This window comes from Rhinopithecus bieti, unplaced genomic scaffold, assembly GCF_001698545.2.
Source record: "Rhinopithecus bieti isolate Rb0 unplaced genomic scaffold, ASM169854v2 scaffold_16097, whole genome shotgun sequence".
Taxonomy (NCBI): Eukaryota; Metazoa; Chordata; class Mammalia; order Primates; family Cercopithecidae; genus Rhinopithecus; species Rhinopithecus bieti.
This window is the reverse complement of record NW_016808851.1, coordinates 1,208,514-1,232,986: the sequence shown is the minus strand read 5'-3', so window position 1 is coordinate 1,232,986 and position 24,473 is coordinate 1,208,514. Positions and strand designations below refer to the sequence as shown.

Sequence of the window (24,473 nt, the reverse complement as noted above, 5' to 3'; positions counted from 1 at the left end):
AACTGCTTAAAAATCAATTCATGGCTAGGCACCGTGGCTCACGCCTCTAATCCCAGCACTTTGGCAGGCTGAGGCCAGCAAGTCGCTTGAGCCCCGGACCTTGAGACCAGCTTGGGTAACATGGTGAAACCCTGTCTCTACCAAAATACAAAAATTAGCTGGGTGGGGTGGTGCGTGCCTGTAGTCCCAGCTTCTCTGGAGACTGAGCCTGGGAGGTTGAGGCTGTAATGGGTCAAGATTGCCCCACTGCACTCCACCTGGGCAACAGAGTGAGCCCCCCCAATCTTAAAAAAAAAGAAAAAAAAAAAAAAGACAGTTTTCTGAGTGGAATATATAGGGTTTTCAATGTATACATCTAATGAAGATTACAAAGGGTTTACAAATTTACTGTAAAGGGAGAGGGGTACGCCGTTGATTTGGGAGTATACCTCTCCAAATATACAGTTAACTGGTGCTTTACTGTATATTTGGAGAGGTGTACTCCCAAACAAAGGGCAGGGATGGGGAAGGACACTTCAGAATTGCCAAGTGAAATTATTCTTGGGACAGACAGCTTTTGAGTGGGAGGCTTTTGAGTTCCTAAACAGTGTTTTGGGACAAACTGTGCATAAAGATGCATTATGGGCTGAGCAATGGCTGAGCAGGGTCACTGGAGGGTGTAGGACAAGAGGACGCAGAAAAGATCCTGCAGGATATGCCTGGAGGACATCTAAGATATTTATGGTGACTATTTTCTTTAGGCTGCCTAGAGGACAATCACTGCTTGTTTCTTCCTGAATCCTTGGTTTTGTTGTAACTTTTACGTAATTTTATATTATTGTAGGAAAAATTGGAAAACAAAGAAGGGTCAAGAACTCCCAGTGAGGGGAATAGGCCACAGAACATTCTCTACTATTAATTAAGGGTTGGGCAAAAGGAAAAACATTTTCCAAACACCTGACCTTTAAGAGCGACTTTTCCTAGCCCTGTGGGCCTTAGAAAGTTTAATGGCCATTGAGACTCATTCCTTGGTGGAAGAAACTAGCATAAACCCATTTGTTTTAGGTAAGAAATAGCAACTTCACTGGTGCTGGAAAATAGCATTGGATACACAGTGCACTTCATTCCAAGAGATATTACAAGAGATCCCTGACAGTCAGATTTCCCGATTGATCAGGTATTTCTCGATGTGTGTTATTGCTTTTCTTGTCACGTTTAAAAAGCTTGGTTGCCTTCACAGTTTTCTAGGAAATCGGTGTCAGGTAACACTCCCAGCTGCCTTCCATGAGGAGTTACCTCTAGCGGGCAGAGAGTTTTATCTGGCACTGAAAACTTGCTGGTTGGTTTTCTAGATCCATGTTTATTTTCAGTTCAAAGACAAAGTAGAAAACTTGAGAGTGGAAAATGTTACCTTTTAGTTCACACTCTTTTAATCCCTTAGTCCCCATAAAATAAACATTCTAAAGTGTAAGCAGTAGAAATAATGTAAACTCCACAGAAACAGAAATAAATTAGTTTCTTTCAGTCTTGGTGGAGGTCCTTTTGCCGAACACCACACTCCGCTGTGAACAGAATTCAGCATGAACGAAGAAGAAATCTTTAGCCTATTTCACTATGTCTCCAGCATTGCATAACAGACATTTTCAAATTCAGTTTCTTCTCCAACTGCAGCAAAAGGCAAAGAGTAGTCTGTTTCAGGAGTCTGAAAAATAGAAAAAAAACCATGTTTGAGTAGTTTAAGAATAGCTTTCTCCTCTGGTGTTAAACCGTTAACATGTTATAGCTCTAAAGTTTGAGGCCAAAAGAAAATTCAAGAGCAGAGTGATGGTTCTGTTCACTAGATAAGGCTGATCTTTGTTGGAATATTTTACTTAGCAGACGTGGAGAATCAGTCTGCACCACTCTGGAAGGGCAGGCACAGCTACGCCATGCAGCATTCTAAACTTCCCAAGAGATTTACTTGGGGATACTGGCAGAATTCCCAGAACTTCCAAGTTTGGGATCTACAGTTTGTAGGATCCTGTGGAATGAGAATATTTAGGATTTTTTTTTTTTTTTAAATTTTTTGAGACAGAGTCTCACTTTGTCACCCAGGCTGGAGTATAGTGGCGAGATCTTGGCTCACTGCAAGCTCCGTCTCCTGGGTTCAAGCAATCCTCCTGCCACAGCCTCCCGAGTAGCTGGGATTACAAGTGTGCACCACTATGCCCAGCTAATTTTTGTATTTTTAGTAAAGACGAGGTTTCACCACGTTGGCCAGGCTGGTCTTGAACTCCTGGGCTCAAGTGATTCACCTGCCTCAGCCTCCCAAAGTGCTGGGATTACAGGTGTGAACCACCATGCCCAGCCTTGTTTAGGATTTTAGATAAGGAATCCTGTTACCTTGGATTTTGGGTTTTATAGAATAGGCACAGAAAGCAATGTCTGAAAAATGCCATTTAGGACAGCATGGAAGTTCATGGTCCTGGAAATTAGTACTAAAGTTTTGCTGCTTTCTCTCAAAGGCTATTAAGATTCGCTGCTGTTCTTGAATCCTGTAATCTCTTAGAAAGAGAAATAAATCAAACGACATTAAAAACAAAAGCAAAAACAAAAACAAAGAAACAAAACAACACTTAAGTCCCAGAAAAAAATGTGTTCACCCCTCTAAAATGTAAATGCAATATGTTGCCTTTAATCTGAATTTATACATGGAAGGACTTATCTTTTAGGCCAAGAAAGTGCAACTCTGCTGAAATCTTGTGAGTTGGCTTCCCAGAGATAACTGAGCAGTTTGGAGCCAGATAGGGTGCTTGATTAGTTTCTAGACAGAAGATATTGATGAAGAGAGGGAACGAGGAGCTTCAAATACTCCCCTAACATCTGATTCAAGTGAAGGGAATAAACAGAAAACAGGAGTATTATAAGCACAACAAAGATGAACAAAAAGAAAATATTTCAGAGACATGGCCAGCCTCACTGTAGTGACTCTGGTATCCCTTGACCTGAGGGTCAATGACTCTTGGGACAGCAGGCGTGCTAGGGTAGAGATGACCCTTTGCTTGGCAAGGCAAGGCTGGACAAGGCCTTCCATGCTCCAGAGATGGGTGGTGGAAGACCAGCTGATTAGCACATTACATTTGTATCCTGTGATTTTGTATCTAAAGGGGCTTAGAGTTTATGGTCTGACTTTATTTTTTTGGAGATGGAGTCTCAGTCTGTCGCCCTCGCTGGAATGCAGCGATGTGATATCAGCTCATTGCAACCTTCGCCTCCTGGGTTCGAGCAATTTCTCGGGGTTCAGCTTTCCAAGTAGCTGGGATTACAGGTACCTGCCACCATGCCTGACTAATTTTTGTATTTTTAGTAGAGATGGGGTTTCGCCATGTTGGCCAGGCTGGTCTTGAACTCCTGACCTCAGGTGATCCGCCTGCCTCGGCCTCCCAAAGTGCTGAGATTACAGATGTGATTACAGGATTACCATGCCTGGCCCGTGGTCCCACATTTTAAGAAAAACAGAAGGACTGGCCAAAGTATAGAAAGTCTCATTACTGATGAAAACAATCAGAGATGCAATAGCTAAGGTGAGAATGTAAAAACGAATCTGTTGTTTATTGCTTATCATTGGAAGAAGCAATTTCAGAAGTTAACTCAGTGGGAAAATATTTTGGAAGATACCATATACGAAACATTCTATTTTGGCATGGGAATAAGAAATCAAAATGTGCTCAGAAAAAAATGTTTTTAAGGGGAATTAAGAATTTCACAATTGTTACCTAAGCTTTAAAACATTCCATTTTAGTTAGATAGGGGAGATTTAATTTAGCAACACAGGAGAGATTTAATTATCACTATCTTTTAGATGTTGATGAGGATTATTTAAGTATAAAGCTGGAGCTTCCATCCTACTTGGCCCCCGCCTGGAAGCGGAAAGGAAGAGGGCACACAGCACTCCTTGCATGGCTCAGGGTGATACGTTGGCACCTCTTTTCTCAGAACACAATGGTGATGAGCAATGTTTGAATTGCTCTGTGAAAAGATAAAGTTTCAAGACTAAAACCACAGAGCTCAGGCGCCCTCCCAGGGCACTTTGTAACCCTGTGGTTTGTGACTTGCGACTGAACAAATCATGTTCACAGAAGGGCTGGCAGGCAGAAACCCAACTCAAGATTAATTTATGGTTATTAAATATCATTGAAAATTTCTGCCCATTTTTCCCTTGTATTGATACATTATATACATTTTTGAGACCGAGTCTTGCTCTGTCACCCAGGCTAGAGTGCAGTGGCATGATCTCAGCTCACTGCAGCCTCCACCTCCTGGGTTCAAGCGATTCTCCTGCCTCAGTCTCCTGAGTAGCTGAGATTACAGGTGTGCACCACCACGCCTGGCTAATTTTTCTATCTTTAGTAGAGACAGGGTTTTGCCATGTTTCCCAGGCTGGTCTCAAACTCCTGGGCTCAAGTGATCCACCCACCTTGGCCTCCCAAATTGCTGGGATTACGGGCATGAGCCACCACACCCGGCCTAATATTTTATATTCTTATGGGGTATATGGGAGTGTTTATTACATGCCTAGAATGTGTAGTGATCAAGTCAGGGTAACTGGGGTGTCCATTATCTTGAGTATTTATCATTACTGTATGTTGGTATCATTTCAAGTACTCTCTTTCTGTTACTTTGAAGTATACAAAATATTGTTGCTGAGTATAGTCATCCTAGATTGCGATCAAACTTTAGAGCTTACTTCTTCTTCTTCTTTTTTTTTTTCTTTTTTTCTTTTTTTTTTGAGATGGAGTCTCGCTCTGTCCCCCAGGCTGGAGTGCAGTGGCCCGATCTCAGCTCACTGCAAGCTCCGCCTCCTGGGTTCACGCCATTCTCCTGCCTCAGCCTCCCGGAGTAGCTGGGACTACAGGCGCCCGCTACCTCGCCCGGCTAGTTTTTTCTTTTGTATTTTTTAGTAGAGACGGGGTTTCACTGTGTTAGCCAGGATGGTCTCGATCTCCTGACCTCGTGATCCGCCCGTCTCGGCCTCCCAAAGTGCTGGGATTACAGGCTTGAGCCACCGCGCCCGGCCAGAGCTTATTTCTTCTAACTGTATGTTTGTACTCAAAACCAACCTCTCTTCCTACCCTCCTCCCAGCCACCCATCCTTCCCAGCCTCTGGTATCTACCATTTATTCTGTCTATGAGGCTAAGCTTTTTAGCTTCCACATGAGAGTGAGAACATGCAGCATTTGTCTTTCTGTGCCCAGCTTATTTCTCATAATAACCTCCACTTCCGTCCATGCTTCTGTAAATGACATTATTTCATTCTTTTTAATGGCTAAATAGTATTCCACTGTCCATACATACCACATTTTCTTTAACCATTTGTCTGTTGATGCCCTAAAGCCAGTTTAGGAAAGAAATGAGTTTCTTTCCTGAACTTATTTCTGCATGTGTAATTCAAGAAAAAGCAATTCTTTTGTAAATAACAAACATTTATAGCAGGACTGGAGTAAACCTGATTCCGTACTCAACACAACTTTTCAGAGCGGAATGAAGAAGGGAGTCCCGGAATTCTTTAGGAACTTTGCCAGACTTTATTGTGTGTTCATTTGAATGAATCTTGCCAAAGTTCAGAAATATGATAAAGTTTCGGAATGAGAAAACAGAATGGGGGGTAAAATATCAAATCCTTTGTTCCAATAATCTTTAAACAAAAGACTCAACAGCCGGATCGATTTCACTGGGACAAACAACTTATTTTAATTAGTTCTATTTAGTTATATCCAAAAGAATGAGTCATGCCCTTATTCTAACAATAGTGAAGGGACTACAGAGAAGTCTTGGGAAGAGGGAGCAAGGAGAGCTCAAATTCTGGTGCTTTTTTGGCATATAACGTTCACCTTTGGTTTCACACAGTTTCCTAGGAGGTCAAACAGGCTAGAAAGGTGAGGAAGGGAAGGACAGAAAGTTGTCATCAACCAAGCGCAATCTTCTTCCCGAGTGGGAGGCGCCTTCAACACTTTCCTGGGGGAATAATGAGTGTGCTGCTCAGTACCTGGGTATGCATGTCATCTACGGTGTGATCCCTGAGGGAGCAAAGTCAGCAAGCCAGACATTTCCTTCCGGATGCCCACGTTTGTCCAAGCTTTAACATTTTTATCTTATGCATTTTGAACAGCCACAGACCTCTGATTATTAGTAGAAGTGGTCCTGATGGCTACAGTGAGAGGCACAGGAAACAGACAATGCTTGCTGGGTCATTACTGAGGAGCCACCGAGAGGGAACATTTGCTTTGTATGGTGGTTTTATCTTAGGACACTGGATCTGTTTTTAATTGTTCCAGCAGGGTCAAACGATGGGTTTGGAACCACTGCCCACTTAGCCTAGAATAGTATTTAGCAATTCACAAAGAAGAAGGAGGCTTTGGATTGGGGGGTGGGTAGGGGGTGGAAATGCCATTCCATTAGAGAATTAGGAAAGAGTTGGCTCTATTATACTTGGACTAAAAAGAGTTATGACAAAATCATAGCTTTTAATACCCAAACAATTATCTTTACTTATTGAAAAAAAAATTACCCCATTATCCTCAAATACCTGTCTGTTCAAATAGCTGACATCATCTTTTGGAATGCGCCAAAGTTCATTTTGCCCATGACTGAAATGAAAAGGGCATCCTTTGGTTTGGGGCATAAAGGTTGGGGTAATATCGAGAGTCAACAGATCAGAGTAGAGTCTTCGCTTTTGTAGTTACTAGCTGCACAACTTGAGCAGGTTGTCGACTGCTCTGGGCAGAGTTCTTGCAGCTCTTAAACAAAAACACTACCCACCTCCCTGGGTTGATGCCAGCATGACATGTGATAAGGCTGGCAAAATGACGTGTGCCAGCTACAAAATGAGAGGCAGTGCCACAGGGTGGCAAGGCAGCTCTGTAGCCTTGCAGACCAGGGCCACCCCCTCAGTGACTAAGGGGTAGGCTCGGTCCTCTTGAAGCCTTGTGGCCTTATGGGACAACACTTGGCTCCAGAGGTGCTGTGACCACCCCTGAAAAGTGCTTAGCACAATGCCCACTGCATCGGAGGTAATTACCACAGGCCCCCGTCCTGCCCTGCAGGCCCTGTCTATAAGATCTGGAGGAATTCTTGTTAGGGAGCAGGTAATAAAGGATTTAAGGGTATGCATTAGTAAAGCTAAGGATGTGTCCCTTCGCATTACCTGAGTCCCAACTACAATGATTAAGGTAAAACTGGACTTAACGTGACCTACTTGGAGAGCATATGAAAACTCACCAAAAGCTGGAAAAATACTGTCTAAGACAGATAGGAGAATTGAACACACTTATTCTGGAGAAAAATGACAAACAGCAGAAATGTAACATAATGGGTTCCTGACATAAAAAGAGAGAGTTGGTATTGCTAGGCCAACTAGCAATTGGGGAAATAGCAGTATTTCCCCACGGCCTTACTGGGGAATGCAAGACATTCACTACACACAAACTCACACCAAAAGACAAACAACATTTTATCAATGCTTGAATTTATGGGTTTCTTTGTTAAACTAGTCTCCCTTACTTCATTTTCTAGAGTTTTCTTTTTTCTGAAATAACAAAGACAAAGGATGCAGTTATGGCTCAAACTTAATACAGCTCCCGCTCCTCAGCAAAAACACATACAAACACCACCCAAACAACATCCACAGCCCAAAACAAACAATTTCACACCTTGTTTTAATGTAATTTCATTTATGGGTCCCTTATCTTTCTCACCATAGCCTAGGTCTTTAGTGTTTTAGCAACAAAGGCTTAACAAAAAAACTTGGCCAGACGAGGTGGCTGACTTGAGGTCAGGAGTTTGAGACCAGCCTGGCCAACATGGTGAAACCCCATCTCTATTAGGCTGGGCACGGTGGCTCCCACCTGTAATCCCAGCACTTTGGGAGGCTGAGGTGGGTGGATCACCTGAGGTCAGGAGTTTGAGACCAGCCTGGCCAACATGGTGAAACCCCTTCTCTACTAAAAATATAAAAACTAGCTGGGCGTGCTGGTGGGTGCCTGTAATCCCAACTGCTCGGGAGGCTGAGGCAGAATTGCTTGAACCCAGGAGACAGAGGTTGCAGTGAGCTGACATGGTGCCGCTGTACTTCAGCCTTGGTGACAGAGTGAAACTGTCTCAAAAAATAAAATAAAATAAAAAATAAATAGAATACAAAAATTAGCAGGGTGTGGTGGCACACACCTGTAATCCCAGTTACTGGGGAGGGTGAGGCAAGAGAATCGCTTGAACCTGGGAGGCGGAGGTTGCAGTGAGCTGGGATCACACCACTGAACTCCAGCCTGGGTGACACAGCAAGACTCTGTCTCAAAAAGCAACAACAAGAAGTCCTCAAGTGGACTACTGGTAGTGAAATAAATGAAATGAGAATCCTGGATGCCTGGCTTGCAGCTGTAACTCAGAGGTGGTTGAAGAAGAGGGTCTTTAGGTCATGGAAGCTCATCTGCAAAGGCTGAGAATATGCTGGCAAGAAGGAGAGGTTCTGGGCTCAGGAACAGGAGTCAGTGGGGAGAAGGAGGCGGGGTGCTTGCGGGGAAGGAATGTGTCTTTAGAATATGGTGAGGACATGTTTGATCCCTGGGGTAGGAGAAGCAGCCCTCAGCCTTTCAAACTTCTGATTAGAAGTTGTCCCCCAGGGAGGAGGTTTAGGAATGTGGTCATTTTTCTTCCCAGTGGGGAGTCAGGACAGAAGCCAGCACGTATGGCTGCAGTGCTGTGGGGTGGACATGAATAAGATGGAGAGTTCCCAGGTCTGGGCTGCCTAAGACAGCTCAAAGTCAAAGCCCAACCTGAGACTGTGCAGACCCGAAGTCATCAAGTGGCCTACTTTCTGCTGCCCTGTCCTTCCTGGGACCCATGGGGCCCTCTAGTGAAATGGTCTGTCCTATTGCTGTGTGTCTGTCCAGGGACACGAGAGCCGAACACACCTGTTGTGCCACGGTTGAGTGTTCTGGGTTGAACTGTGTCCCCTAAAAGATATGCTTAAGTCCTAACCCTGAGCACCTGTGAGAGTGATCTGATTTGGAAGGAGGGTCTCTGCAGAGTAATCAAGTTAAAAGGAGGTTCTTAGGGTGGGCCCTACCTAATCCAATAGGACTGGGGTCCTTACAAGAGGTGAACAGCATGTGAGACAGACACAGGGAGAAGGTGGTGGGACCACAGAGGCTGAGACGGGAGTGACGCAGCTGCAAGGTGGGAATGCCAGGTTGTGACAGCCACCACCGGATGTTAGGAAGAGGCCAGGAAGGATTCCTCCAGAGTCTCGGGGGGCGTATGGCCTGGCTGACACCTTGACTTTGGACTTCTAGCCTCCAGAACTGTTTCAAACTTTCCTGTTTTAAGCCTGTTTTAAGCCACCCAGTTTGTGATACTTTTTCATGGCAGCCCCAGGAAATGGATACACCAAGATTCCTCTTTCATAGGATTCTAACTCTGTACCAAGAGATATGTGGCAGGAAGGTAGGAAGTTACTCTTTTAAAATTACAACAGATGCTGGTTTAATCCTGGAAAAGAATAATGAGTTTACAGAGTTCTGTTATGGTCAGAGATGCTCTAAACATATCTATAGCCAGGGATGACATAATTTGGCTATCACTGGACTCGCGCGCAGGTACACTAAGGGCTGTGTACTGAGCATCTGAGCATCTAACTCACATCCACACCCAGGAGTGAACTCCAGTCATGGTAAGTCATTTGGTAGGAATTTGAGTAACCAAGGAAGGAAAGGATTTATCAGATCACTTCTGTGGTATCAGAAAAACAACTATGACAAAAAAAGGATTCGAACTGGAAAAAAACAGAGAGAAAAAGTTGAAGCACATCAGCCTACCTGCATCAGGTCCTGTGAGAGCCTTGTCCACTTAGAACAAGCCTTTAACTTGTTCTGTTTTGGTATCAAGATCTATGTCATAAAAGCAGGGCCGGGTGGGCAGTCCTGGCATGGTGCTCATCTAGGGGAGAAAACCAAGTGTTAGAGATTAGCAAATGCTATAAAGTGGCCACAACGTCTGATGACGCAAATGAACTCTATCATTCAATACAGCCTCATAGAACTTTAGGTTTTATATGCATATATCTCTTTAAATTTTCATCTGCTATTTCAATTTTGTTTAAGGAAATGAAATAGAAAAGGCAAATGTCAACTTCCTGAAAACTGAGACCATTTATCTTCCCTGTGACCCCACAACACACAGGAACTACAAAACAGTGATCTTCCAAACTTTTTCTTCTCAATAAAATCTTCATGCTGAACCCCAACAAAGATAAGCCCATCAGGTTGAAGGGGGCCGCGGGTGTGGGCAGGGTGAATAATGGTCTCCTTCTCACCCCCAAGACACATTTTTGTAAAACCTACAGCTCCTGGAGCACAGCTGGAAAACTCCTGTTCAGATGCCAGTCGTCACCCAGGTCTCCCTCAGTAACAGTAACTGGTATGCACTGAGAGCTTGCTTTGTTGATGGGCACTGTGCTACGTGCTTCCCTCATTTTATCCTCTCAATAATGTAGGAGGTAGGAACTTTTATTATTTCCATTTCACAAGCAAAGAAACTGAGGTTTGGAGAGGCTAAGTCATTTGTCCCAGGTCACACTAGTAATAAGTTGCAACACCAGAAATTTGACTTTAGTAGGCCTATAATCTCAAATTACTCATTTCACCCCTACCATGCTGCCACAGCCACCCCTACTACTGCTTTTGTGCCACTTGACAGACAGTCTAAGGGTTTTACAGAAAAGATCTCATTGAGCTTCCCAGCACCCTAATGAGGTAGGTACTCATGTTAGCCTTACTTTACAGATGAGGACAGAGGACATTTAGGCATGAGGGTATGAGCTCAAGGACACACGGCTAGTTAGTGGTGGAGACAGGATGAAAACTGGTTCTTCACCGCTTTGCTGTATTGGGATGAAAGATCTTCAAACCGCACACTCTCCTCCTGCATCAGAAGCCCTGTGTGTGCTGGGGCCTCTGACGCTGACCCCCCCGATGGATCCTTAGGCCCTGAAACACTGCTCCAGGGTCTAGATTCTGGGGCTCCCAGATGACCCGTTCCTTTGCCACTTCAGCATTTCCTACTGTGCTTTAATAATGAGTGTTTCATACAAACGATGCCCATGGAGCAATGCTGCACCCAGTTGCTTGGAGGAGACACTCGGGTTCTACTGTGCCTGCTCTCCCGAGGGTTAATGCCATGTCATGTAGAACCTCCACATACCCTGGCCAAGAACGCCTTGGATGAGACGAGGCTGCGATGTGCCAGCACCTGATGGCATCCAGGGTCTGCCTGCTTCTTCCCACATGGCAAAAAGTTCTCAGCGTAAAAGGGACTTCCCTAAGACCTAGAGAGTAGAACTCAGCTCTCACCCTCCACTGCCTTTCAGTCATGACTGGCGGTTTCCCTCTTCACCAGCCTCTCCTCCCCGCATGTTGTTTAGAGACTCCTGTTACTCAGATGAGTCCTGTGGGCCTGTGCATGGGCGTTACCTGGGAGCCTGTTAGATGTTTGGAATTTCAGAGCCCACCCCAGACCTGCTGCATTTGAATCTGCAACTGGGGCAAGTCCCCAGGGGGTTCTGATGTGAACTGCACAATGTGGCCTCAGCCCCCAACAGCTCCAGCCGCCCTTCCTCACTTCACTGCCCAGCGCCTTCAGCACAGGGAAAGGGGAACTGGGGGTGAGGAGAGGGAGAGGAGGGATGGTGAGGGGGAAGAGGAGAGGAAAGCCTGCTTAACCCCTGCAGATGCAGCAGGTGGAGAGCAAATCTGTGCACCTGCAGGCCTCATTAACACCCCCTTCCCTGCCTGGCTGGGCCGACTAAGAGTGGGAGGGGGGGAGGCTGGGAGACCACATACAACATTGTGATGGATGATGGCTGGTTCTCGTCTTGCTAATTGCACAGGACTGCACTTCAGGTATATAAATGGGCTAAAAAGGCTTCCGCAGCTGCCTGGAATACAGCTGCCATTCATAACACGCCTATGGGAAAATCCATTCTGGGTTCCAAACAATGAACTACAACTACACTTTTGACACAAGACCTGCTTGTAGGTGGGGACTTGCTATATGTTAAAACTTTAGGTATGAAGATGGGTATCATAGCCTCTGACGTTAAAGTTCCCAGCAGGAGGGTAACATTTTTCTCTGGTTACTCCAGTGAGTGCATATAATGAGGGAGACCCCAGAAAAAAAACCACACTTACTGTTCTACAGATTGAAACATTGAACACAAGGGTAACTGGTGGACACATATTTTTTTCCAGCTGCCTAGGTTACAACTCATACCAGGTAATTTCCCTGCCTAACTGCATTTTTGAGATGGCATTTGCGGGCATCCTATGGCATTTATAGAAGGTTTTTTTATTTTTTATTTTTTTTTTGAGACAGAGTCTCACTCTCACCCAGTTTGGAGTGCAGTGGCACGATCTCGGCTCACTGCAATCTCCACCTCTCGGGTTCAAGCGATTCTCCTGCCTCAGCCTCCAGAGTAGCTGAGATTATAGGCACCCACCACCACGCCCGGTTAATTTTCTGTGTTTTTGGTAGAGGCGGGGTTTCACCATGTTGGCCAGGCTGGTCTCAAACTCCTGACCTCAAGTGATCCACCGGCCTCAGCCTCCCAAAGGGCTGGGATTACAGGCGTGAGCCACTGCACCCAGCTATAGAAGGCTTTTTAAGATGCCTCTATAATCTGTGTGTAGCTATGGATTTGAAAAAGAACAAGCGTTTTACAGTTTAAGAGAAAGAAATGAATAATCATATTTAGCCACAGGGATGCTGTCCCACCCCTGAAATGCACTCTCTAGGTCAAAGACATCTTACTGGTAAGGATGTCACTGGACTCTATGGCTGCTGCAGCTTCTGAGACTGCAACACGATTTCAGTACGGATGAGGCAGTGTAAATGGAAATCTCTACTCATGGTGACAAAACAAGAAGAGCCCTGAAGGCAGTGTATCTGGGTCCATCTGACCAAAGCTACCAATGGAAGATTCTACTGCAGATAACATAATTTACTGCATGCTTGTTTACACTCACTATCTTTACAAACAACAAAACCCAATTCTCCGCCTTTAACTATATGCTGATCAAAGGCGGTGCAGGATTCGCGCGGTAACTGGAGCTGTATTCGTTAGCTGCAATGGATCAGAACGTGAATCTTCTAGTCATTCTGATTCTGTCACAAAACCAGGATCTAAACCTGGCCAGGCTGGGAGCAGTGGCTCACGCCTGTAATCCCAGCATTTTGGGTGGCCAAGGCGGGCAGATCACTTGAAGTCAGCCTGGCCAACATGGCGAAACTCTGTCTCTTCTAAAAATACCAAAAAAATTTTAGCTGGGCATGGTAATGAGCACCTGTCGTTTTAGCTACATGAGAGGCCGAGGAAGGAGAATCATTTGAACTCACTTGGGAGGCAGAGGTTGCAGTGAGCCAAGAGTGCACCAATGCACTCCAGCCTGGGCAACAGAGCGAGAATCTGTCTCAAAAAAGAAACAAACAAAAACTGGCCGGGATATTACATGCCAGGAAGTGTGAAATGTTTTTCCTCTTGTTTTCAACTTTTCTTTCTTTCAGATGGGAGGAAAATGAGTTCAATCAGAAGACTCCCATGACCCCTTCCAGTGACGCAATCATCTCTTCCAAGAAGCGCAGCTACTTATTTGGGATAAGCAACAACAGACGAGAAACCACAAAGAATCTGCAGATGCGAGACTCCCTGACCTGTGGATACACAGCCATCTCCAATAAGTCTACGTTTAAACTAAAACTTCTCCTGTTGAGTAAGCATAATATGGAATTATGTTAGCAAGACCTTATGCATTCCCACAAATTTTCTCCCAATAAAAAAACTGTTATCAAAGGATTGTCACCCCCGAGACAAGAGTCAATACAGCACTGCAGGGAAAAGGGAGTCCAGACAGCTGTTGGGAGTTGACCTCTGGCCACACGCCTGGGGTCAGTGGAGATCTATGTTGACTTTATCTGTGTGCCCTTTAAGGAGGCCTCCTGCTTAAAATAACTAAGGAGGCACTAAAATGTACTTACTTGTAATGCTGCATTAATGGATTCTTCTACAAAGGCTGAAATTCATGGGCTTTTGCCCTTCATGACTAGAATTTTTACTAAAATGAATCTTCTGAATCTTTACCGATTTTCGGTTAACTCCATTTTGGAGAAAAAATGAGTTCTATCAATAGCCTTTATGAGCACTAATTAAAAATCAGTACAGAGAGAATAGCTACATATTTAAAACTAGTCATTAAGAAATAAAAGAATATCCTTGGTATAAGTTGAAAATTATTAAAGACTCTGTTTCATAAAGTGATAGAATCACAATTTCTAAACATAATTTTCTTAACATTGTACTTAGTTTTGTTGTGTTTCTGAAATAATTTATTTTCTGATTTCTCCTGAAATCTACTACCTTTCCCAACAACAACAACAAAAATCTAATTTTATTTTGGTTCAGAAAAAGAGCAACATTTTTACACATATCTATTTTGTTCCTACAGTTCATGATCTGAAGCAGAAGACAGTCCTTCTACACCTTTTTTTTTTTTTTTTTTTTTTTTTTTTTTTTTTTTTGAGACGGAGTCTCGCTCTGTCGCCAGGCTGGAGTGCAGTGGTGCGGTCTTGGCTCATTGCAAGCTCCACCTCCTGGGTTCAAGCAATTCTCCTGCCTCAGCCTCCCGAGTAGCTGGGATTAGAGGCACGCGCCACCATATCCAGCTAATTTTTGTATTTTTAGTAGAGATGGGGTTTCACCATGTTGGCTAGGCTGGTCTTGAACTCCTGACCTCCTGATCCATCCGCCTCGGCCTCCCAAAGTGCTGGGATTACAGACGTGAGCCACCGTGCCAGGCCCTTTTCTACACATTTCTTTCCTCCTCTGATGGATGGCTGATATACGGCATGTTGTTTCAAAAATTTAAAAATAACTGAAAAGATCATACTGGTTAACTACGTCACAATTTTATTTATTTATTATTATTTTTTTGAGATGGTCTCTGGCTCTGTTGCCCAGGCTGGGCTGCAGCAGCATGATCTCAGCTCACTGCAGCCTCCGCCTCGTGGGTTCAAGCGATTCTCCTGTCTCAGCCTCCCAAACAGCTGGGATTACAGGCACCTGCCACCATGCCTGGCTAATTTTTGTATTTTTGGTAGAGGCAAGGTTTCACCATGTTGGCCAGGCTAGTCTTGAACTCCCGACTCAAATGATTTGTCTGCCTTGGCCTCCCAAAGTGTTGGGATTATAGGGGTGAGCAATTGTGCCTGGCTGACGATATAATTTAAATAAAAAAATTTTCTTTTCAATGAAGTAATGAAAACAATTCAAGTGTTTATTTATTAAGTAGGAGTATTTTCTGAATTGTTAATACAGTGCCTGGCAATATTAGATCCTCAACAAGAATTTCTGGTCAGGCATGGTGGTTCACGCCTGTAATCCTGACACTTTGAGAGGCTCAGGTGGAAGGATGGATTGAGCCCAGGAGTTCAAGGCCAGCCTGGGCAATATGGCAAAGCCTTATCTCTACAAAAAAAAAAAAAAAAAAAGAAAATTAGTCAGGTGTGGAGGTGCACAACTGTGGTCCCAATTACTTACGGGGCTGAGGTGGGAGGATCACTTGAGCCCAAGGGGTCAAGACTACAGTAAACCATGTGCGCCACTGTACTCCAGCCTGAGCAGTGGAGCCAGACCCCGTCTCAAAAAAATAATTAATATTAAAAAAAAAGATGAGTAAAGATGGAGGACAATTAGAAAATAGGAAACAAACAACAAATAATTGCTCAGAAATTAGGCCTTTTCTTTCTGTTTCTTCCCTTTTCTTTGGATGTGAGGGACAGAATCGTTTATATCAAATGGCCATGTTGATAATTATACAAACGTAACTCTAAGATGATGCATGAGGATAAATGGCCCAGTATCAATGTCAAGTGACTGAGGGAAAAGGAGAGAGAGACACACACACACACACACACACACTATATAATGAAAATAGATGGTGCTGCTACAGTTGGAATTTCTATTTGCTTGACTTAGTAGAGATGGAATCTCCTGGGATTTCTTTGGGGTAGCTGGGAACCTGCACCACTGTGACTGCATTCCTGGTCGGCAGGGATACTCTGGGGTTGATGGTGTGTGCTCTTAGAGTATATTTCTCTCTCGTTGTGGCTGATCAACCCTACGGCGTGGACTCTCTTGAGTGCCTGTTACTGTACGAAAGGACTGAAATGGTGAAGTTCATTCAACTTAGCAACCTTTGCTAACAGCATACTACAAGGACACCCAGGTGACCAGGACCCAGTCCCTGCTAAGAGCTTACTACAAGGATACCCAGGTGACCAGGACCCAGTCCCTGCTTGTGGAGGGGCAGACTACATAAAGCAGACCCTTGGGACATTGAGGTCAAAGTCATTCTTTACTTTTCAGTTTTTAAAAAAAAATGTTTTCTTTGTTGTTGTTGTTTTTATTTTTTTTTGAGACGGAGTCTCACTCTGTCGCCCAGGCTGAAGTGCAGTGACACAATATTTGCCCACTGCAACCCTGCCTCCCGGCCTCAAGTGATTCTCCTGCTTCAGCCTCCCGAATAGCTGGGATTATAGGCACCCACCACCGTGGCTGGGTAATTTTTGAATTTTTAGTAGAGACGGGGTTTCACCATGTTGGACAGGCTGGTCTCGAACTCCTGATCTCAGGTGATCCAACCTCCTTGGCCTCCCAAAGTGCTGGGATTACAGGCGTGAGACAACGTGTCCAGCCAAAAAATGTTTTGCTTTCTTTAGTTTTTACATCAAAAGAATGGACAGAATGAATTCCTAACTTATGACTTTCTAAGACGTAAGTCAGGTTCAATTACTATAAAAATTACCACACTGTGTTTGCATATTGTGACAGTACCACACAGCTCAAGCTATGCCAATTATTTCAGTGGCCTTGAATGACTGAACAAGTACAATTATTTCTCTTCTTTTGTAAAGAAGACTATAAATTTTTTTTTTTTTGGATAGAAAGTCTGTTCCTGATTAAATTTCTATTCATTTTCAAAAATTTATTTAAAATATTTTCAACATAGAAGAAAAAAGTCCTCCACTTCTAATACTGCTTCCAGAGGTAACCTCTGCAAATAATTTTTATGTAAACTCACAGGTAATTTTTGATTCCTATATAAGCAATGTGCTTATCTAATGTATATTTCTATAGTTATATACAGAAATTGGATAGTTCTACACGCACAGTTCTGGAGTTTGACTTTTAGAAAGATTAATATTTAAAATCAGTAATTAGGCCAGGCACGGTGGCCCACACTTGTAATCCCCACACTTTGGGAAGCCAAGGTAGGAGGATTGCTTGAGGTCAGGAGTTTGAGACCAGCCTGGGCAACATAGCAAGACCCTGTCTGTACTTAAAAAAAAAAATCAGTAATTAGGGTAATTTCTAAACAAGGAAAGGCACTGGAGAGACACAGCGAAGAAGAGTTGTGTCACTGCGACATTATTTTTGTAAAGTCAAGGAGCCTGGTTCTTGAAAAATGAGAGATTAAGGGAGTTCTTTTAGAGGGAAAGAAAAATCAGTGTGAAGCAGGAGGCCCTGACTGGCCAGATAGAGACAAAAGAAAATAAGTTCTCCAACTTTCTCGCAGTGCTTTGAGCGTAAGTTTAAGAAACCAGGTATCACAAAGGACTAACAGTTGTAAGTTAAAAGACCAGGATGCATTTGAGAAGTCTTTTCCCCAGATAACTGTTTTATCTTTATTTGTTCGAAGGACATCATCTCCTTGGTTACTCTCACCTGTGGTTACCAGGTTCCTCCTGACCCATGACTGTTGATCAGCTACTTGGTTTCTCAATCACTTACCTGCTTTGTTTTTATTTATTACCAAAAGATACATAAAGCGCCCCCCGATCCCAGGTATTACATTACTTCCATTTCATTCTTCATATTTTCAGACAACGTCCTGCTCCTGTGCCTGGAAGACAGGCGCTCCAGGCTTGGCTGAGTCCTGCAGCCCCAGCCATTTCTCTCCACGGTCCATGGGGTATTGGCGTCATTCTCAGGCTTGCTAACCCATGTGAGCAGTTCCGGGCCAAATATCCACATCTCGTGAGATCCAGTGTAAGAAAGAATGTCTTCTTTGATAGTACCTTTTTCTTTTGTCTTGATTCTTTTAGTTATCTATTTGCAAAGTAATAAACTGGTGCCCTGGCAACTCCAACAGTGACACTTCTGAGGGAGGCATTTAACATGTAGCAAACGTAGCTATAGATGTAGCCAGGCTCAAGGAAGTGAATTTCTTGTATTTCGGGACCTCATTTATAACTTGTGTTTGTTAAGTTCTGACCATACTCCAGGCACCATGCTAAGCACGTTGTATGCACCATATCTCATTTAATCCCGAGAACCCTGCGAGGTCAGGGTTATTGTTATTTACATTATCCTCATTTTGCTGATTAGAAAAATGAGAGATTTCCAAAATGATACAAATACAGTAACTACTCGAGCTTTTTTCTTAAAAATAACAGGCTTGCTACCCTTTCATGGCCAGCTATAAGACACACATTATTTGTACCTATCTGAAAAGTGTAAATAGGTCACCATTATGCAATGAAGTAACCAATTTAGTCAAAGTAACATATTTAGTCAAAAATTAAAAAAAAATCAATCATAGTTATGTCAGAAATGTGCTTTGGTAATTCTCTAGTGGGGTGGCAAAATCCAATAGAGACAGTTCTAAAACAATGCCACTATTGATCAAGTAGCTGGTGTCTCTGACACTTACATGCTTCGTATTTATTCATTAACAGATAACAGAAAGGTCATCACTACAAGGGTATAAAATTATTTGTGGCCAGGTGCGGTGGCTCACGCCTGAATCCCAGCACTTTGGGGGGCCAAGGTAGGCACATCACGAGGTCAAGAAATTGAAACCAAACCCCATCTCTACTAAAAATACACAAATTAGCCAGGCATGGTGGCAGGTGCCTGTAATCCCAGCTACTCAGGAGGCTGAGGCAGGAGAATAGCTTGAACCCGGGAGGCGGAGGTTGCAGTGAGCCGAGATCACGCCATTGCACTCCAGCCTGGGTGACAAGAATGAGACTTTGTCTCAAAAAAAACAAAAAATTATTTGCATTTCATTATTTGTATTTGGAGAGCTATGGAGATTCTTCCCTGCCTTTCCTTATTTAACTGTAATGACCTTTCCTTATTTAACTTCAACAACCCTGTGAGACAAGTGAGGTGGGAGAGACTTGCCCATTCCCATCTACAGGTGCAGAAACAGGCTCCATGCCGTCATGTGTTTCCCTGAGCCAGTTAGGAAGGAGAACTGCAAGTGCAAACGTTCTACTGGAGACCCAAAGTCTGAGGGGTAATGGGAACCAGATCAAGACTTTGAGGTGTGGGGAAAAGCATTATCAGGAAACAGGGGACTCTACCCTATATAAATTGCATCTTGCTGGGTGAGTTACTTGACTGAGCTTTCACTTCTTTTGTTTTTTTGATTGTGATTGCCAAAGGTCAGCCCTGGTTCTTTATCTATAACTACAGCATAACAATATATGATGGACTCTATTTCAAAATTCAAATGAAATGAAGGACCCTAATTTAGTGTTTAATACACAGTACCCACTGTTGTTATTTTATTATAGAATTGATAAATTGCCTGGATGAAAGGACGAGTTGTAAATTATTTGGATAGCAATAGGAAAGATAAGCTTAAACCAAAAAAAAAAAAAAAAAAAAAAAAAAACTTTTATATCTAGTATATTTATTTTATTTATTTTATGGGGAAAAAATGGTTTCATTAGTATTATGAGATTGTTCCCTAAGTCACACTTTCTGTAGTTCTTATTTATGGCAATCAAATGTTAAGCTAAACCAATAGCCAAGACCTAAAGTATTTAAATGAACAGGGGTAGCTTGATTGAGGTCAGATAAGGCTGTAAGATAGAAAGCTTCAGAAGCATGACTATAAACTCAAAACAGGTGTGATTCTAAATGGCCCTTCAGTCTTTAGGAGATGAAAGACTACTAACTCTTATGCAGCCAAAGAAGATGCTGGAAAGAGCAGAAGCACAAGTTCCATTCCTCACGTGTCATGTTCCCACCTAGAGTTTTTGCAACATACTCATTCACCAGCCTTTTGACTCACAGGTGGTACACTGTGAGAATCTCCACTAGGTGTGGCAAAACAATCTAATAATATATTTTCTTGTTTGGAAACTCAATATTAAGTAATCAAATTCTGGTTTCTGAGAAGCTTATCCCCTGAAAATCAACTGTGATGTTGTGGGTTGGGTTTTATGTCAAGGTCCTACTGGCAACGGAATCATCATTCTGTAGTCCCTTTCAGGAAGAGAGAAGCTGGAGGAGATGGGAAGAGGAGGAAGCAGGAAGGAAGGGGTGGGGAGGATGGACAGTGCTTTCATTTAGCCCATCTGGTCCTTCTCTCCAAGGAGGTTGTTATCAAAGGCGCAGCTGCCCAGACCTTGCTGTGCCATTTCATTTAGCATTTCCCTTTTGCTTTCACCCCTCTACCTCGCAACTAGACCCTTGCCCCTCCTCACCCTGGGAAAGCTCCTCCCCAGAGATAATAATAAGCTGTGTAGTAGAAAAACATAAGACAGGGAAATTATTATTTTTGAGACAGTCTCTTTCTGTTACCCAGGCTGGGGTGCAGTGGCAAGATCTCAGCTCACTGTAACCTCTGCCTCCCAGGTTCAAGCAATTCTCCTGCCTCAGCCTCCCAGGTAGCTGGGATTACTGGCATGTGCCACCATGCCTGGCTATCTTTTTTTTTTTTTTTTTTTGCAGTTTTAGTAGAGGCAGCATTTCCACACTTTCACCAGGCTGGTCTTGAACTCCTGACCTCAGGTGATCCGCCCACCGCAGCCTCCCAAAGTGCTGGGATTACAGGCGTGAGCCACCGCGCTCAGCCCAAGTCAGGAAAATTCCATCCATTATTTAAACTTCCCCTTTATGGTTTTCTTGGGACAGTGGCAGAAGAAAAGTTTGGAGAAGGGGGAGTCACCTCATCAGTGCTCATCACTACCCTGAAACTCGGCTGGCCAAGACTGGCTGAACTAGGAAGGAATTCAGGACTACCCTGTGACATAATTAAACTATTTTAAATACCAGAGGCCTACATTGTTCTGTAATGTTTCTTAGGTGATCCAGTCCAGATATCAGCTGAATGCTCAGGACTTCAGACTGGGTCTAGAAGTGGCTTACTGTGTATTATGGACTGAACTGCATCCCCTCAAAACTCCTATATTGACGTCCTAATCCCCCAATACGACTACAATTGGAGACAGGAGGTCAAGGCTATAGGGAGCCATGATCCTGCCACTGCACTCCATCCTGGGTGACAGAGCAAGACCCCATCTCAAAACAAAAATAAAAAACAACCCAAAAAGATCATAAGCATGGGGCCATAATCCAATAGGACTGGTGTCCTTAAAAGAAGAGGAAGAGATCACAGGGACGTTTGTGTACAGAGAAGATGACACAGAGGGAAGGCGGCTGTCTGCAAGCCAAGAAGAGAGGCCTCAGCAGAAACCAGCCCTGCCAGCACCTTGATCTTGGTCTTCCAGCCTCCAGAACTGTGAGACAATACAATAAACTTGTGTTGTTGAAGCCACCCAATCTATGGTCTTTTGTTATGGCAGCCCTAGCAGACTAACACATCTTACTTATGTGGATGTTTCCTTTCTTCTATGTATGTTTTCCTCCTACTTTAGCACCTTCAATTCCTGGACTGAAAGACTCCTGACTATGCTACTTTCAAAGGCTTCTAAACACCGAACACTCTTTTTCTAACTGCAAGGGCAGAGGCAGATAACAATGAAAGGACCAGGTGGGCACAGCTGTCCCTCCTCCTCTGCCCTCTCCTGGGTTTCTCCTCCATCCTCTCCCTGGCTGCCCTGATACCTGCAACACTGCTGGGACTCCGCAGCTGCCCTTCTTCCTCTGGATTATGCCACAAGTGCAAGTGGGAGAAAAAAACATGGACCAAATATCCTCAAATTGTTCACAAATCACTTTTTCTTTCTGTTTCTCATAAGCACATACATATTATATTAAAAATACAGAGAAACACTATGAGACCAATATGATTATTTTTTTCTTTTTTGGGACAGAGTCTCACTCTGTTGTCCAGGCTGGAGTGCAATGGCGCAATCTCGGCTCACTGCAATCTCCACCTCCCAGGTTCAAGCAATTCTCCTGCCTCAGTCTTTCAAGTGGCGGGGATTTACAGATGTGCACTACCACGCCCAGCTATTTTTTTTTTTTTTTGTATTTTAAGTAGAGATGGGGTTTCACCATGTTGGCCAGGCTGGTCTTGAACTCCTGACCTCAGGTGATCCGCCCACCTAGGCTCCCCAAAGTCCTGGGATTACAGGTGTGAGCCACCACGCCTGGCCTAATTTCTTTTTTCTAAATTCAATTTTTACCAAAGTAAATCGTATGCTGGCTTAAGAGATCACACTGCTCTTCAGGGCTTACTATACAACACGACTGTTCCCACGGCCGGGCGCGATGGTTCACGCCTGTAATCCCAGCACTCTGGGAGGCCGAGGCGGGCAGATCACCTGAGGTCGGGAGTTCGAGACCAGCCTGACCAACACGGTGAAACCCCATCTCTACTAAAAATACAAAATCAGCCGGGCGTGGTGGTGGGTGCCTGTAATCCCAGCTACTTGGGAGGCTGAGGCAGAAGAATTGCTTGAATCCAGGAGGTGGAGGTTTCAGTGAGCCGAGATCATGCCATTGCACTCCAGGGCAACAAGAATGAAACTCCGTCTCAAAAAAACAAAACAAAACAAACAAACAAAAAAACCTGTTCCCTGCCTGCCACTGCCCTGCCCCCCTGGCATTCCCACTCCTGAAAGGCAACCACTGTCAACACTCAGTGGTATCTTTTTGCCTTTCGCTGCTGTCCTGGTCTTGCCATTCAGATGTTACCCACTGGATTTCTAATGTCAACAATGGGGACTTTGCTCCTTCATATCCTACTGCCCCTGCTCCCCACCCCCTCCAGCTCCCAAATATCGAGCTGTCATGACTTTTGGTTAGATCAGGATTTATCAGAGCTATGTAACCGTTCACAGCAAGGCCATCTGATTTATTGATTACACTCCTGTTCTGCAGCTTGTTTCTGCTGGAGTCTTGCATCTTTGTTTGCTCAGCTTTCTATGGAGCTGTCAATCACATACCACCACACTGGCTGAACTGTAAGTCAGCTTTCAATATGTTCACTTATAGGCTCAGTCTTTCACGGAGCCATCCTCCTGGCACCCTGTGTCCCACAGGCCTACTGAACAAAACATTTAGTGGGCTCTTTCTTGACCACAGTCCTGGGGATTCCCTGCACCTCTGCACTGTGGTGGCAACTCCCAGTGAGTCCCTCCCTGAGTGCAGGTGAGACCTGTGACTTGCTTCTCACCAGCAGAATATGGCACAAGTGATGGGACACACTCCATCTTAGCAGACTCTAGAGAAAACCCACCCCTCTTGCTGGCTTTCAAGAAATAAGCTGCCATGTTGTGAGCGGATGAAGCAGAAGGTCTCATGGCAAAAACCCACATGGCCTCTGGGACCTGGATGTGGCCTCCAGCTGACGGTCAGCAAAAAGCTGGGCCCTCAGTCCTATGACTCTAAGGAATGGAATTCTGCCAAATGAGCTTTGATGAGGAATCTAGCCCTCAGATGAGACGATTTTCACAGTCTGAAGCAGAGAACCCAGCTAAGCTGACCCAGAGAAATGGAAGATAATACATGTGAGTTGTTTTAAGCCACTAAATGTGTCTCATTTGTTATGCGTCAGAGAAAAGAGAAAATCAATATTCTTCCGTGGTTTACTTGCTCATTAACTTGCAAGCCTCCTACCTCATCCTCCTGAGTGAGTAGCTAGGACTACAGGCCACCACACCCATCTAATTTTCTTCTTTTTATTTTTTTGTAGACACGGGGTCTCCGTATGTTGCCGAGGCTGGGCTCAAGCAATCCTCCTGCCTCTGCTTGCTCATTTGAGTGAAATACTGCTCTAGTGGCTTCTTGAGATAAAGGGTGCTGGGAGTAGATTTTTCTAAAATGTCTGGCTTTGTCATTATTCTTATCACACTTTATGAATGGTTTAGCTGGGTATATTCTTTTCCTTGAATTTTGAAGATATTGCTCCATTGTAATCTAGCCTCCAGTATTACTGTTTTGTTTTTTGATAACTTTTACTGTTTTTTTTCTTTTGAGGCACAGTTTCACTCTGCCACCCAGGCTGGAGTATAGTGGCACGATCTTGGCTCACTGCAACCTTTACCTCCCAAGTTCAAGCAATTCTCATGCCTCAGCTTCTCGAGTAGCTAGGATTACAGGCGTGTGCCACCAGCCCAAGAGAAAAACCATCCCCCTTGCTGACTTTTAAGAAATAAGCTATTTCTGTACTATTAATAGAGATGGGGTGTTTTTTTTTTTTTTTTTT

The 24,473-nt window shown here is 44.0% G+C and overlaps 1 protein-coding gene across 2 annotated transcripts in view; it reads right to left on the bottom strand.

Annotated features, from left to right (window-relative positions):
- Nucleotides 1-1,319: 1,319 nt before the first annotated feature.
- Nucleotides 1,320-24,473, bottom strand: part of MTHFD1L (methylenetetrahydrofolate dehydrogenase (NADP+ dependent) 1 like) — a 247,378-nt gene continuing 224,224 nt past the window's right edge. Inside the window, exons 28-29 of one of the 2 annotated variants that reach the window (XM_017887637.1) lie at nt 9,828-9,948; nt 1,320-1,681 (exon numbers count right to left, since the gene is read on the bottom strand). In XM_017887637.1, coding sequence (XP_017743126.1) covers nt 9,859-9,948 — 90 coding nt within the window. In that variant the 3' untranslated portion in view covers nt 1,320-1,681; nt 9,828-9,858. Of the gene's footprint in view, nt 1,682-2,283; nt 2,842-9,827; nt 9,949-24,473 lie in introns of those variants that run through there. The other variant, XM_017887636.1, reaches the window with a different exon arrangement.